The 14,171-nt window shown below is 49.1% G+C and overlaps 1 protein-coding gene across 2 annotated transcripts in view; it reads left to right on the top strand.

Annotated features, from left to right (window-relative positions):
* The window catches only part of CATSPER4 (cation channel sperm associated 4), a 14,983-nt gene extending 812 nt beyond the window's left edge, over window positions 1-14,171 (top strand). The window contains exons 3-11 of one of the 2 annotated variants that reach the window (XM_072827692.1): window positions 53-196; window positions 3,724-3,825; window positions 9,329-9,426; window positions 9,606-9,726; window positions 9,929-10,062; window positions 11,324-11,498; window positions 12,326-12,537; window positions 12,881-13,046; window positions 13,698-14,171. In XM_072827692.1, coding sequence (XP_072683793.1) covers window positions 53-196; window positions 3,724-3,825; window positions 9,329-9,426; window positions 9,606-9,726; window positions 9,929-10,062; window positions 11,324-11,498; window positions 12,326-12,537; window positions 12,881-13,046; window positions 13,698-13,751 — 1,206 coding nt within the window. In that variant the 3' untranslated portion in view covers window positions 13,752-14,171. Of the gene's footprint in view, window positions 1-52; window positions 197-3,723; window positions 3,826-9,328; window positions 9,427-9,605; window positions 9,727-9,928; window positions 10,063-11,323; window positions 11,499-12,325; window positions 12,547-12,880; window positions 13,047-13,697 lie in introns of those variants that run through there. The other variant, XM_072827693.1, reaches the window with a different exon arrangement.

Genomic DNA, 14,171 nt, shown 5'->3' with positions numbered 1-14,171 from the left:
AGGCCTCCCACAGTGATGCCTGCCTGAAGGAAGGTCCCCCACCCTCTCCCAGGATGCCTGGGACATACAGGAGTTCATCACTCGCATGTATGTCAAGCAGCTGCTTCGACACCCGGCCTTCCAGTTCCTGCTGGCCTTGCTGCTGGTGGTCAACGCCATCACCATTGCTCTGCGCACCAACTCCTTCCTTGGCCAGGTGGGACTCCAGCCTGACCTCTGCCCCCACTGATCTCACGGTGGACCTGGGCAAGGCGCTTTTGTCTCTGGGCCTCAGGCTCCTCATCTGTTCATGATGATTGCATCGAATGTTCTTCAAGGGCCTGTCAGCTCTGACCTTCTAGAGAACTAGAGATCAAGGAAGACTTTATGGTGGAGGGGACCCAGAATTGAGGAAGATGTTGGATCTGTAGAGAGGCAGGGCAGGAGAAAAATGGTGTGTGCAGAGGCAGACAGCTGGGTGCCTGGTGGGGAAGGGTATCCCATTTTAGTCAATAGTCACCATGAGAAGATCACTCTGTGCCAGGGTTCTAGGTATGATCACAGCAGACCTAAGGCTGTCTCAGACACAAGTGTGTCATTACAAATGCCTGCCTGAGTGTCACGGAGTACGTGGGCGCTCAGAATTAGCATCAAACCTAATTTGTACCGTCAGGGAAGGCTTCCTGGGGAGAAAAAGAATGCTTCAGATGAGAATAAAAGTAAGTGGAAGTCAGCCAGGCAGAAACAAGTGGGAAAGCATGTTTGGGGATGGAAGAAACAGCTTGTGAGCAAGTTCTGTATGTCCATCTTGAAGTCCAGTATGATTTTGGTCCTATCCTTGATGTTTTAATTTCCTACAAGGAGTATACTACATCCACAAATTGCGCCATTTGAAATCAGTATTTTAAAAATGTCCAGTGTGGCAGCTGATGATTTCATAGAGGTGGTTAGCAGCAAGCTGGCGCAGGGTCTTTATGTTCTCTTAAGGAGGATGGCTTCTGTCATTGGAAAGCCAGGAGATGGTTTAAAGCTTGGAAGTCACATGACCAGACGTGTGTTTTAGAAAACTTATACTCACTCCCACAGGGTGGACCATAGAAGAGAGGGTGCTAGGAGCGGGAAAAGATGGGCCAGCAGGACTATATTGTGATTTTAAGTGAAAGATGGTGGGGCTTAGATCTGGGCAAGGGTCATGGATAAAAGAGATTGCATACATCGAGGAGTCAAATTCATGGGCCTTCCTGATTGCTTTGCTTTGCTTGCTTGCTTGCTTGCTTTCAGATTTATTTATTGGGGCACCTGGGTGACTCAGTTAAGTGTCTGCCCTCAGCTCATGTCATGATCCCAGGGGCCAAGGATTGAGCCCTGCATTGGGCTCCCTGGTCAGTGAGGAGTCTGCTTCTCACTCTCCTTCTGCCTCTCCCCATGCTTGTGCTCATGCTCTTTCTCTCTCAAATAAATAAAGAAAATCTTTTTAAAAAAGATGTATTTATTTGAGAGAGAAAGAGGAGAGAGTGAACAGGGGGAGGGGCAGAGAGCTAGGGAGACAAACAGACTCCCTGCTGAGTGAGGAGCTTGATGAGGTAGGGCTAGATCCCAGGACCCTAAGATCATGACCTGAGCTGAAATCAAGAGTCAGTCACTTAGCCAACTGAGCCACCCAGGCATCCCCTGTCTGCTTTTCTTTACAACTAACACTTAGTGAGCACTTATTACCTGCTGCCTTGTTTAACATACCTTGTCACCTCACACATGTAGAGAAAGGGAGAGCAAGGAGTTTCATTTCTAGCTTGAGCAGCTGTGCGGGGACCATGGTGTTTGTCGGGATATGGGGGACATAGGACCATGAGCAGCTTTGGGGAGGATGCTGAGGTCAGTTTGAGTTGAGTAGTGTTCGAGATGTGCATGCAAAATCCACACAGAAATGTCTAGGGAGAGGTTAGAGGTCAATTCTAAAACCCTGCCAAGAGGTCGGGGGTAGAGATGGCAAAATGAGGGTGGACAGCATCTGAGTGGATGGCTGCCAGAAGCTAAAGGAGTAGAGGAGGCCACCTGGAGAGTATCCAGTGAGAAGGGATGAACGCCAGGACAGAGCACTGAGGAGAGCATCCCAGTGAAGGACAGAGAATAGAGGATGAGGCACAAAAGGAGACTGAGAACAGGTGGCCAGAGGACTGGGAGGCCCCGGGAGAATGTGCTGTCAAGGAGGATGTGCAGGGCCAGAAGAGGCACAAGAGGAGGCCAGGGAAGGATCATGGTGCATCCCTGGGTTTAATGCTTGTGGCCTTGACAAGAGTGGCCTCTAGTGTGGTGGAGGCATAAACCCAACAGCCAAGATGGCAGAATGAATGTGCTTCCATCCGTCAACTGTGAAATCAGTTCAGACTGCAGATACCAACATTTTGATATAGAATGAAAAAGAATGAAATAGAAGTTGTATGTGTGTATGTGAGGGAGAAGGGGAGGTGGGAGCAAGAGGGAGGCGGAGTATTTTGCTGTGAAATATAAAACACATCTCTTACTGTGGGTCCCAGTCAAACATGCTAAAGGCCCTGGTGGAGGATATGTATCCATGAAGGTCAAATCCTAGGGGACTGTGAATGCCAGACTGGTTTTGAACCTTGCCTTGCAGGCTACTGGGAGCCATGGCAGGCTTGTGGGTAAAGATAGCAACTCTGATTTAGCCATAGATGCTCATGACTTGAAGAAGGAAGAAGGACTATTTAGGAAGCTCTTACAGTAGACAGGGAGGAGGGCTTATTGCCTCCTGGGGCCAGCAGAATCGAGCTGAGGGGACAGATGAGGGAAAAGAAAGTGCTTCCTCATTGTAGGCTGACATCCCTGGCCTGTGATACCCTTTGGGAATTTGGAACAGGTAGGAAGCCCATAACCTTAACCTCCTGTCTGGGTTTAAGAAGCTCTGCCCAGCCTTTCTTTGGCCAGTGGATACAGGTGATGGCAAGGTGTGGGAACCAGGAGGCCTCTGTGTGTAGCAGTGACTCTTGAGTCACTGAGTCTGTTGGCCATGGAAGTGAAGGAAGGGAAGAGTCCTTACAAGACTTTGGTAACTGCCAAAGTGGAGTTGAGGGCTGGGAGCTGTTAGTGGGGTCACAAACTATAGTAGGGTCATAGCCTCATGAAAGACTGGGAGAAAGTGAGTTGGATTTTAAAAAGAATTCAAGGTCATCAAATCTTCCATCCATCATCCATCAGTCCACCCAGGGAACTGGATCCATGAGTGTGAGGGATGTGCAGGAGTCTGGTCAGGCCTTCCCTGGGGAATTTGGGTGCTGGAGCATCAGGAGTAGTTGGGACAACCAGAGAAGGAAGGATGGGGCTTGGTGTCCAACATTTCAGGGTCCAGGGCTTTTTTTTCCCCCAATCCTGGAGCCTGTCCTGCCTCTCCCCAACTTCTCTTTCTCAAGTACCCCTATTCTAGAGGTTGGGAGCAAAGGTTTATAGTCAGACAACAGTCTTTACTGCTAACTGGCTGACCTTGGGCACCTCTCTGATTCCTCTTCCTTGAGATGGGAATAAAACCAACTTTGTAGGACGATGGTGATGCTACCATGAATGACACATGTACATGGAAAATGTGCTTTAAAGAGAACTGCAAAGAGCTGAGGATGAAGAGCAGCAGGGATATGGGCCTTCCTTCCCCCACAGGTGCTCCTCTCTCCGGCCTCACCCAGGCTCTGCTCCACTGACCTCCCTGACCTCTCTTTTTCTCTGTCTTCCATGTAGAAACACTATGAGTTGTTCTCTACCATAGATGACATTGTGCTGACCATCCTTATCTGTGAGGTTCTCCTCGGCTGGCTAAATGGCTTCTGGATTTTCTGGAAGGTGAGATCCTGGGCCCTCCCTGCCATCGCCCCAACTCCTCCTTAGGGACTGTACCCCACCCCTGTGCTTTTGACCTAACAAGCTGAATGTGTGTGTGTGTGTGTGTGTGTGTGTGTGTGTGTGTGTGTGTGTGTGGTGTGGAGAGACTGACTGTTCCTGACACGTCTGTGATGCAGCAGAAAATAACTTGCAGCCTCCCTGAGTTCCAGCCCCTGGGTTAGCCTTCCCCTGCTCTGTGATCTTGGGAAAACCTTGATTTCCTTACCTGAGAAATGAGTTTGAGGGTTTTCACCTTAATTTACAGAGTTCAAGAGCAGAAGTCAGCTAACTTTCTGTAAAGGGCCAAATAAATACTTTAAGCTATGTGAGCCATACAGTCTGTGTTACAAACACTCACTTCTGCCGCGGAGCACAAAAGCCCTGTGGACAGTGCAGACAAACAGAGCAGGGCTGTGTTCTCGATAAGCAGTACTCATGGACACTGAAATTGGAACTTTATATCATTTTCACTTGTCACAAAATATTGTTTTGAATTTCTCCCTAACCATTAAAAAATATGAAAGCCATTCTCAGCCTGACGGCCTTATAGGGGAAAAAAAAAAAAAAAAAAAAGGTCCCTGGCTAGATTTGGCCCAGAGGCTATAGCTTGCTGACTCCGTTCTGGAGAGTGTCAGCGAACTGTCTGGGTGGGAACAGGTCTTAATGTTACGTTAAATGACACAAAGACTCAAACTTTCTTCCAATAGGACTTCTACAGTCAAATGATTTCTGAAGTCAAGGGATGTATTTTGCCTTTGGGCATGTTTGAGAAGAGGCTTTAAAAAAACCTATCAGGGGCGCCTGGGTGGCTCAGTGGTTGTCTGCCTTTGGCCCAGTGCATGATCCCAGGGTCCTGGGATCGAGCTGCGCATCAGGCTCCCCACAGGGAGCCCACTTCTCCCTCTGCCTATATCTCTGCCTCTCTTTGTGTCTCTCATGAATAAATAAGTAAAATCTTTAAAAAAAAAAAACTATCAGGGGGGCCTGGGGGCCTCAGTCAGTAGAGCTAGCAACTTTTGATCTCAGGGTTGTGAGTTCAAGCCCCAGGTTGGGTATAGAGACGGCTTAAAAATAAAATCTTAAAAAAAAGAACTGTTGGGATGCCTGGGTGGCTCAGTGGTTGAGTGTCTGCCTTCAGCTCAGTGCGTGAACCTGGAGTTCCGGGATCAAGTCCCACGTCGGGCTCCCTGCGTGGAGCCTGCTTCTCCCTCTGCCTATGTCTCTGCCTCTCTCTCTCTCTCTCTGTCTGTCTCTCATGAATAAATAAATAAAATCTTAAAAAAAAAAAAAGAACTGTCAAGTATTTATACCTTTCATGAAAAGAAAATATCATCTAAATACCATTACCAGGAGGTGCCTGGGTGGCTCAATCCATTGAGTCTGACTTCGGCTCAGGTCATGGTCTCCCAGGCCTAGGATGGAGCCCCTTGGCTGGCTTCCCACTCAGCGAGGAGTCTGTTCCTCTGCCCCTTCTACTGCTCCTGTTCTCTCTCTCTCTTTCTTTCAGGTAAATAAATAAAATCTTTTAAAAATAAATAAATACCATTACCAGGACAACCATTTAGAATTATAAGCTTTCCAGGGGTTAGAGGTTTCACTCCATAGAACACAGAGCATAGAACCCAGAACATTTCTGAAGTCTGGATGTCTTAAAGACTGCTTTGTACAAATAACATTTGCAGTGATGTTTATTAACAGAAAAGAATGGGCTGGTGCATATTTACATGTTTCCACACTTAAGAGGAGAGTAGGTGCCATGCTTTTTGTCACCATTTCATTGTACCACTTTACCAGAACTAGCCCCAGGACACAGGCAGACACCTGTTCCCTGAGAGAAAACATCTCCTTCTTCATCTCTTCTTGAGGTTTCAGCAGAGTTAGGGAGTCCACATTTTCTTAACAATGTTTTTTAAATTTTTAAAAAAGATTTTGTTTATTCATGAGAGACACACAGAGAGGCAGAGACATAGGCAGAGGGAGAAGCAGGCTCCCTGCGGGGAGCCTGATTTGGGACTCAGTCCCAGAACCCTGGGATCACAACCTGAGGCAAAGGCAATGTTCAACCACTGAGCCACCCAGGTGCCCCTATTTTTTTTTATTCTTTTGTTTGTTTGTTTGTTTTAAGTAAGCTCTATTCCCAGTGTGTAGGGCTTGAACTCATGACCCTGAGATCAAGAGTCACATGCTCTACTAAGCCAGCCATGTGCCCCAGGGGGCTTGTACTTTCAAGACTAAGCCCCAGCGTTTCGTTAGCACAAAAGAATTGAAGCAAGACTGAGAATCTTGTGTTCCTCTGAGGCACTCTGCTTATCTCCTAAATCAAGGTTTCTCAATCTTGGCTGGCACTACTGACAAATTTTGGCCTGGGTAATCCTTAGTAGTAGGGGCTGTGGACTGGAGGATGTTCAGAAGCATTCCCAGCCTCTCCCCACTAGATGTCATTAGCACTTTCCTAGTTGTGACAACCAAGAATGTCCTCAGACATTCCCAAATGTCCCCTGAAGGGGAAAACCATCCCTGGGCTGAGCGCTAATGTCCTAAACCCTAACCTTCATCCGGGCCAGGATCCCAGTGCCAAAAGCCAGGGCTTGTTAGAGACTGCTTCTGCTTCCTCCTTCCTCACCCCCCTCCCTTCCCCTAGGTCCTGGTTTACAAAACCTGCTCCCTGTTGAATGGCTCTCGTGGAAGGGGAGGCAAGAGGAGGGAAAGGGGAAATGCAGGAAAGGGAGGAAATTCTGTAAATTAATATCTCAAAATATTACCCAGCCCCATAGGAATCCTCAAAATTTTGTCCCCAGCTCTTCCTTTCTTCTGCCCTGTGGGGTCCCTTCCTCCTCCTCACCCCCACAGCCTATTAATCACTATTTCACCACCTAAATATTTCTCAAATCCTTCAAATTACTGCAGTGGTTCCCTACTGTTTATAGAATCGGGTCCAATTGCTTTATCGTGCTGAAGGCCTTCCGTGATGTGGCTTGCTTACTTCTGCAGCCTTATTATTCTGTGCTCTGCCCTTGATGTACCAACCACCAAACTGCTTGTAGTTGCATTCCCCAACACACACACACATGCACGCACACACACACAGCTGCTGCTTCTTACCTCCATGCTTTTGTCCAAGCTGACCCCTAGCCCAGATAGGGAAAAAGAGAGCTCCCTGACACTTTATTCATTTACTTTATTCCTGCTTACAGCTTAATACTCAGTTTAGATGTCTTCTCTTCCAGGAAGTCCTCCTGTCTCTGCTAGACCAGTTTAGGTGTTGCTATCCCTCCCTGATACTGTGTAATTATCTCTCTCATATGGAGTTTAAATTTACTATCTCTCTTCCTGGAAATAGTCTGTGTGCCCCACAGGGCAGAAATCCTGTTTCTTCACGATCCAGTTCTGGGTTCAGGGTCTGGGCATATAGTAGGAGCTTCATACTGACTGGGGAGGGGGCTGGATCTGTACAGACTTACATCTCCTTTTGGATGTGTAGGCACAGGCATGCTGAATGTGGGATACCAGGAGGGCTTGTGTTCATTGGAATGCCCGATACATTTAAAAACATTTTTTTCCATTAAAAAATAGTTTCCAGGGCACCTGGGTGGCTCAGTGGTTGAGCATCTGCCTTGGGCTCAGGTGGTGATCCTGGGGTTGAGTCCCACATCAGGCTCCCTGCATGGGGCCTGCTTCTCCCTCTGGCCATGTCTCTGCCTCTCTGTGTATGTCTCTCATGAATAAATAAATAATATCTTTTAGAAATAGTTTCCTTTTTGAATATTTAATGCAGGTACAGATTGGTCAAAACTATATTGAAAGGTACGCAGAGAATATTTCCTTCCATTCCTTCTCTTCATCTCTTCCCCTCCCCTTCCCTGTAATCTGTTTATATTCATCATCATTTGTTTATCCTCACAGTGTATTTTGCAATCATAAGCTAATATGTACATGTTTTAACCTTCACTTTCCTGTATCCTCCTCCCCTTGTATTTTGCTTTTGTCACTTAATGGATCCTGGTCACCTTTCTATATCATCAGCACATGGATCCTTCTCATTCTTCTTAAATTTTTTTTTTTAATTTTTATTTATTTATGATAGTCACAGAGAGAGAGAGAGAGAGGCAGAGACACAGGCAGAGGGAGAAGCAGGCTCCATGCACCGGGAGCCTGATGTGGGATTCGATCCTGGGTCTCCAGGATCGCGCCCTGGGCCAAAGGCAGGCGCCAAACCGCTGCGCCACCCAGGGATCCCCCTTCTCATTCTTCTTTTCTGGCTACACAGTGCTCTATGGTTTACCCAACCAGTGTCTCATTGCCAGACACTTGAGTTGTTTTTAACCTTACACAAATGTCATTTTGTATTGGGACCAGAGTTCCCACGAGTCAGATTTTCTGAAGTGGGATCACTGGTTAAAAGGTCAATGTATCCAGGGGCACCCTGGGTGGCTCAGCGGTTTAGCGCTTCCTTCAGCCCAGGACCTGATCCTGGAGACCTGGGATCAAGTCCCACATCGGGCTCCCTGCATGGAGCCTACTTCTCCCTCTGCCTGTGTCTGTGCCTCTCTCTCTCTTTCTCTGTGTCTCTCATGAATAAATAAATACAATCTTAAAAAAAAAAAAAAAAAAAAAAGGTCAATGCATCCATTGTTTGCTACCTAAATTCCCCTCTTTGGTGGCTCTGCTTGAACTTTTTGTACATGGGAGCTTCCTTTGTCCCCACTCTTTTCTTTATCTTTTTTTTTTTTTTTTAAGATTTTATTTATTTGAGTGACCGAGAGAAAGTGCATGTGTGCCCACAAGCAGGAGAGACAGAGAGAGGACCAGATTCACTGCTGAGCAGGGAGCCCTTACATGGGGCTCCATCCCAGGGTCATGGGATTGTGACCCGAGCCAAAGGCAGCCACTTAACTGACTGAGCCACCCAGGCATACCCTCTGTCCCTGCTCCTATATGACTCTGTGCCTTCCTGAACAAAGCACTTGTAAAAATTCTCTGTCTCTCTCCCTCTCTCTCTCATACAGTGAGAGCTAGTTCACTTCTGAATGGGCCACTGAAGCAGTATTCTTTAATGTTTTTCTTAGTATTTATTTGTATTATATTATTGTCGTGTGTGTCACACGAAACCTGAAGCATCCAAACATTCTCCCATCACCTAACTGTAGGGCAAGGCCATTTTCAGCATTGCACTAGCCAAGGTGGGTGCTCAGCTTAGAAACTAGCTGTGTGTATGTGAATGTCCACTGTATGCCTCTGAGATGGCACTTGGCTGTTGATGTGCATATGAGACAGCGAGTGCCTGTGTGTTTTGTGGCACATTTGGGGGGCAGCAGAAGTAAGAGCAGTGGATGGCAGATGACCAGCCCTGCCCTGAGAGGAACATTGACACTCCTATCCTTGGGATGGTGGGAGGGCAGACCCAGGATGTCCCCAGGGGCTGGGCCTGATAGACCCCACTGGGGCTGGCCCACCCCCCTCCCAGGACGGCTGGAACATCCTCAACTTCCTTATCATCTTTATCTTGCTCCTGGGGTTCTTCATTAATGAACTCAATGTCATCGCTATCACCTATACCCTCAGGTGAGCTGGGAACTCTGGGGTAAAGAGGGGACCAGTAAAAAAAAGGGGGGGGACCAGTCTGGACCCTGGGAAAGAGATGGATGGTGGGGATCATCTCTGCCCATCTGGGCAGGTCAGGGGGCAGTGGGGAGGAGGGTCTCGGAAGGGCTGAGGGGCACCCCTGAGAGGCTGTGACACAGGGCGCTTCGTCTGGTACATGTATGCATGGCGGTGGAGCCTCTGGCCCGGATCATCCGTGTCATCCTGCAGTCGGTGCCCGATATGGCCAATATCATGACCCTCATCCTTTTCTTCATGCTGGTCAGTGCCCTCCCCTATCCCCAGGTGCTCCCCTTCCCCGAACAGGGTCCCTTGGGTCACTGGGGATACGGGGTGTCTGGAGAAGAAGAGAAGCCTATGGGCCTGCATCCCCGTGGTTCCCTTGCCGGCATTCATTTGCATGGCATTTGCATGTTCATTGTCTCCAAGGTCCTTTAGCCATTTTCTTTGGTCTCTTGGACAGGTGTTTTCTGTGTTTGGGGTCACCCTCTTTGGTGCGTTTCTGCCCATGCACTTCCAGAACATGCAGGTTGCCCTGTATACCCTCTTCATCTGCATCACTCAGGATGGTTGGGTGGACATCTACAATGACTTTCAGTAAGTGCCTTAGGGGTGTCTCCCACATCCCCTCCCCCAAGCAGGGCAGGGCAGTGGGGGTAGGGCTCCGGGGCTTGGAAACAGAATGGCCCAGCAGGAGGGGGCTGCCTGGGGCTCCAAACTGGTGAAAAGGAGACCCCTGGGACTGGTCGTGGTCAGCTTGAAGCCTTGTCCCCCTTGAAATTCACCCCTACGAAATCCTAAGGCAGACCTGCTCATGAATATTTTCCCCTGTCAAGCTCAACAACTGTGTAGTTGAGCAAGAAAGCAGATCTGAGGCTTCAGGACAGCCTCCCAGCCCACATTCAAGCCCATTGCCTGGACTCCTGGGAACTTAGAGTCTCATTTCATTCACTTTTAGACTTGCTGCCCAAGGTCATTTTTGGTCACAGATGGTCACCAGATTCTGTTCTTTACTTCTTTTCCATTACATCTAAACCCTATTTGTGTCCAGTCCACTCCAGGGAATGGGTCCCCAGGACTGATTTCTTTTTATCACTTGTGAGAGTAGAAGCACAGTTGGCAAAGGGCTTTTGTAGGCATTGCCCATTATGATATAGGTAGTAGAAAAATCATAGGGTGTGCAATAAAGGTAGACTGGAGACTGGGCTTTTGAGTCTTTGCTCCATGACACTAGCCATGCAACCTTGGACAAGTTACTTCGTCTCTCTTCCAAGCCTCAGCTTGTTCACCGGCCACTTGGGGATTACAATAATTAACTATGTCTGAGTTGCTATGAGAATCAATAGAGAAAAGCTGTACAAATCTCTTAGCAGAGAGCCTGGCACAGAATATATATATACACATATATATGTGTGTGTTGTGTGTATGGAAAGAGAAAGAGAGAAAGACCTTATTACCTAGGAAAATATTTTAGGGGAGATTCATAATAAAGTGTTAAAAATGGATAAGCTTTTTTCCTATATATCTTCCTTCTGATCCTTCTATAATGAGCTTGAATTACTTTTGATGATAATAAGAAAAACATAGAGTATGGCCAATAGATTAAACTTGATAATGCTGATGTATAAATCCCCACCTTAGAGGGCTGGCTTGAGGCCCATGCCTGTCTCTGGCAGTACAGCAGGTGCTCAGCAAAGAGCAGCTACTTAGACGGTCAGAGCAGGCATTAGATCTGCCCAACAGCAGTGAGGTAGCAGAAGTCCCAGTAGGCCTTGAAATAATGACCCCATTTCATAGATGGGGAAACTGAGACTCAAAAGTCCAGGGAGGTGATGGGGCCCCTGCCTGCCATCTCCAGGATAGAGACAAGAGAGTATGCAATGGAGATTGGGGGCGCCATCTACTTTGCCACCTTCATCACCATCGGTGCCTTCATTGGCATCAACTTATTGGTCGTTGTGGTGACCACGAATCTGGAGCAAATGATGAAGGCAGGAGAGCACGGGAAATTGTGTCAAATAAACTTCAATGAGGTGAGTGGGATGGGGAGGGCAGAAGGGAAGAGAGGGTGAACGTAAGAGTGCTGACTAGAGCGCACCCGTGTGTGTGTGTGTGTGTGTGTGTGTGTGTGCTCGCACGCACACACGTGCACAGGCACGCTTGCACACTCAAGGGCCTGGAGAAAGTCAAGCCTGAGACCTGGGGGCACCATCCCCTACCTTGAGTGCCATCTGAAGGGTGTGGATTTCCTAGATGTCTTGTTTCTGTGGCAACTCAAAACTGAGTGGTGAGGTGACCTTAGGGCAGGTAACCAACCTAAGCCTTGATTTCTTCCTCTGTAAAATGGGAATAATAATCATACTTCCCTCATAGGACTATTATGAGAATTACATGGATGAATGAGCAGTAGTTGGCACACATGTAGAATTCATTAAATGTTAGTTACAGGGTTATTCATTCAAGGGTGGAACTTCCAAAAGGTTGGTGGGAGTGGAGGGTGGAGTACTTTCCAAAGTGTCTATAGACTGTGGGCTATGACTTGAGAGTTGGCCAGGCTTTAGAAGTTTGCTGGGTAGGATTTATCAGGAGTGAAACTGGGCGCTAAGTTTTGAAAAGGAGTGAGAATTTTCAGAGGTGGGGGAGGGGCTTATGCATTTGAAGTTGAGCTCCCACAGCAGGGTAGGGGGTGCTAAGATTGGACCCACAGCAGGGTAGGGGGTGCTAAGATTGGAGCTGAGATGAGGGGCTTTAGAACCTTGGTGTCCTAAGAGACTCATCCTCCCCGCAAGCCAAGCAGGAAGGAGCTGGGGGAGGGGTGGCAGCTGAGCTCTCTGTCTCCTCCCCATTTCCTTCTTCCCAGAGAGGCAGGGAGGTGGAGGATGGAAGAAACGAGTTGCCACTGGTACACTGTGTGGTCGCCCGTTTGGAGATGTCTGGCCTCCCTCTGGAGCCATTTTCGGGGGGCAACCTATCTAACCTCTCAGAAAACACCTGTGACAACTTTTGTTTGGTGCTCGAGGCAATACAGGAGAACTTGATGCAGTACAAGGAGATTCGAGATGAGCTCAACACGTAGGGCGGGTACTGGGGGTACCCCGAGTCCCGTGAGTCCCGGCTGAGCGGAGCCTCAGATTCTTCTGGCTTCACGCCCTCACCATTTTTATAATGTGGACCCTGGGGCCCAGAGAGGTTTAAATGACTTGCTGGGGGTCCGTGGGTGGAGGAGCGGGAATCCAGATCATCCTGTTCCTTCCATCTCACAGGAGCTCACAGCCTGGCCTGGATCTCCATAGAGTGAAGGGGGAGGGCGAAGCGGGGTGGATGCCAGGGACGAGGTGGGAGGGCAGCCCACTCTTCCGCTCCCCCCCCCCATGCTCCCCCAGCCCTTAGAAAGTACTCACCCCTCCGCCCCCAGGATAGTGGAGGAGGTACGCTCCATCCGCTTCAACCAGGAGCAGGAGGAGGAGCTGATGCACAAGCACTTGTCATTGAACGCGTCGGTGGAGAGCGGGTCCTCCCTGGACATCCGCGACATGACCTGCCAGCAAGACTTGATCACTGCGCTCATCAATAGGGAAAAGGTGCATGCAGCTTCCCCCTCCCACCCAATAAGTGCTCGCCCGGCCCCCTACCCCAGCCCAGCCTAGCCTCTGCCCCATTAGTCAAACTTTCTGTCTAATCCGAGATCTGATCCCCTGCGTGGACTCCCACGCACTGCGGCAGCCACCGCTGATCCGGTTAGGTTCCACCCTTTCCTACTCCTCCGAGAGGCTCTGCCCCCACCCATCAGGCTCCTCCCACTGAGTCACTTAAGTCTCTATTGCCCTCAAACCTACCCCTTCTTAGGATGGCTGGAGCCAGCTCAGTTTCTGCCCGGTGGCAGATACCTAGGCCCACGGTGGGCAGGGGATCCCTGGGTTCTCGCTAGAGTGCATCAGAACAGACTCCTCCGGAGGGAGGAAGCTTCTAGGGAGAAAAAGGCACACACCCACAAGCCTTAGTTACTTTCTCTGCTTCCCACTGCACCTGACTGAGCTAGAATGATCCAGAGCCTTGTAAATGTCCACAGCCTGGGCTCCCAAGCTGGGAGAGGATACTAGGCAGCTAGAGTCTGATATATATGAAGGACTTCCCCGGGAAGCCTGGTGGGGTAGCTGCTGAAGCTAGTGGAGGGCAGTGAGGGAGTGTGTGCCGTGTGAAGGTAGGGGATTGACAAACCCCTTGGTTTGCAGGTTCAGGAATCCAACCCGAACATACTCCTTAACAAACACAAGACTAGCCGATGAGAGGCAGGATGGGAGCCAAGAGGCCTGAGCACACACACCCAGCCGCTGCATCTTCCTGCATCTCTGCATGACTTGGCACAGCTTGGCCTGAGCCCATCCTCTCCCTTACACCTAGGCAGAGGCCTGGGGCTGTAAAGGGGGTGGCGGCTCCAGGGCTTGTGCCTGTGAGCCCCAGGTCCAGAGGAATTCAGATGGACAAGGATGCTGGAGAAGAGAGGGAGCCCCACAGCAAGGATGAGCACAGAAGGGGGGTGCTGGCCAAGGCAGCCAGGATTTGTCCTAAGGGTGGACATCTCTAGCCCCCTGCTTGAGGCCAGAGCTAGCTGGGGCCTAAGTGGGCTTAAGCACCAAGAGGAGAAAGGTGAGGCCAGTGGGGCCAGGCATCTGTGTACTGACAATAAAGTTTTGTGTTGGGATCAA

The sequence above is a fragment of the Canis lupus genome, chromosome 5 (assembly GCF_048164855.1).
Source record: "Canis lupus baileyi chromosome 5, mCanLup2.hap1, whole genome shotgun sequence".
In the NCBI taxonomy this organism is placed as follows: domain Eukaryota; kingdom Metazoa; phylum Chordata; class Mammalia; order Carnivora; family Canidae; genus Canis; species Canis lupus.
Note: the sequence above shows the minus strand (reverse complement) of the source record. Positions and strands in the feature narration are given on the sequence as shown.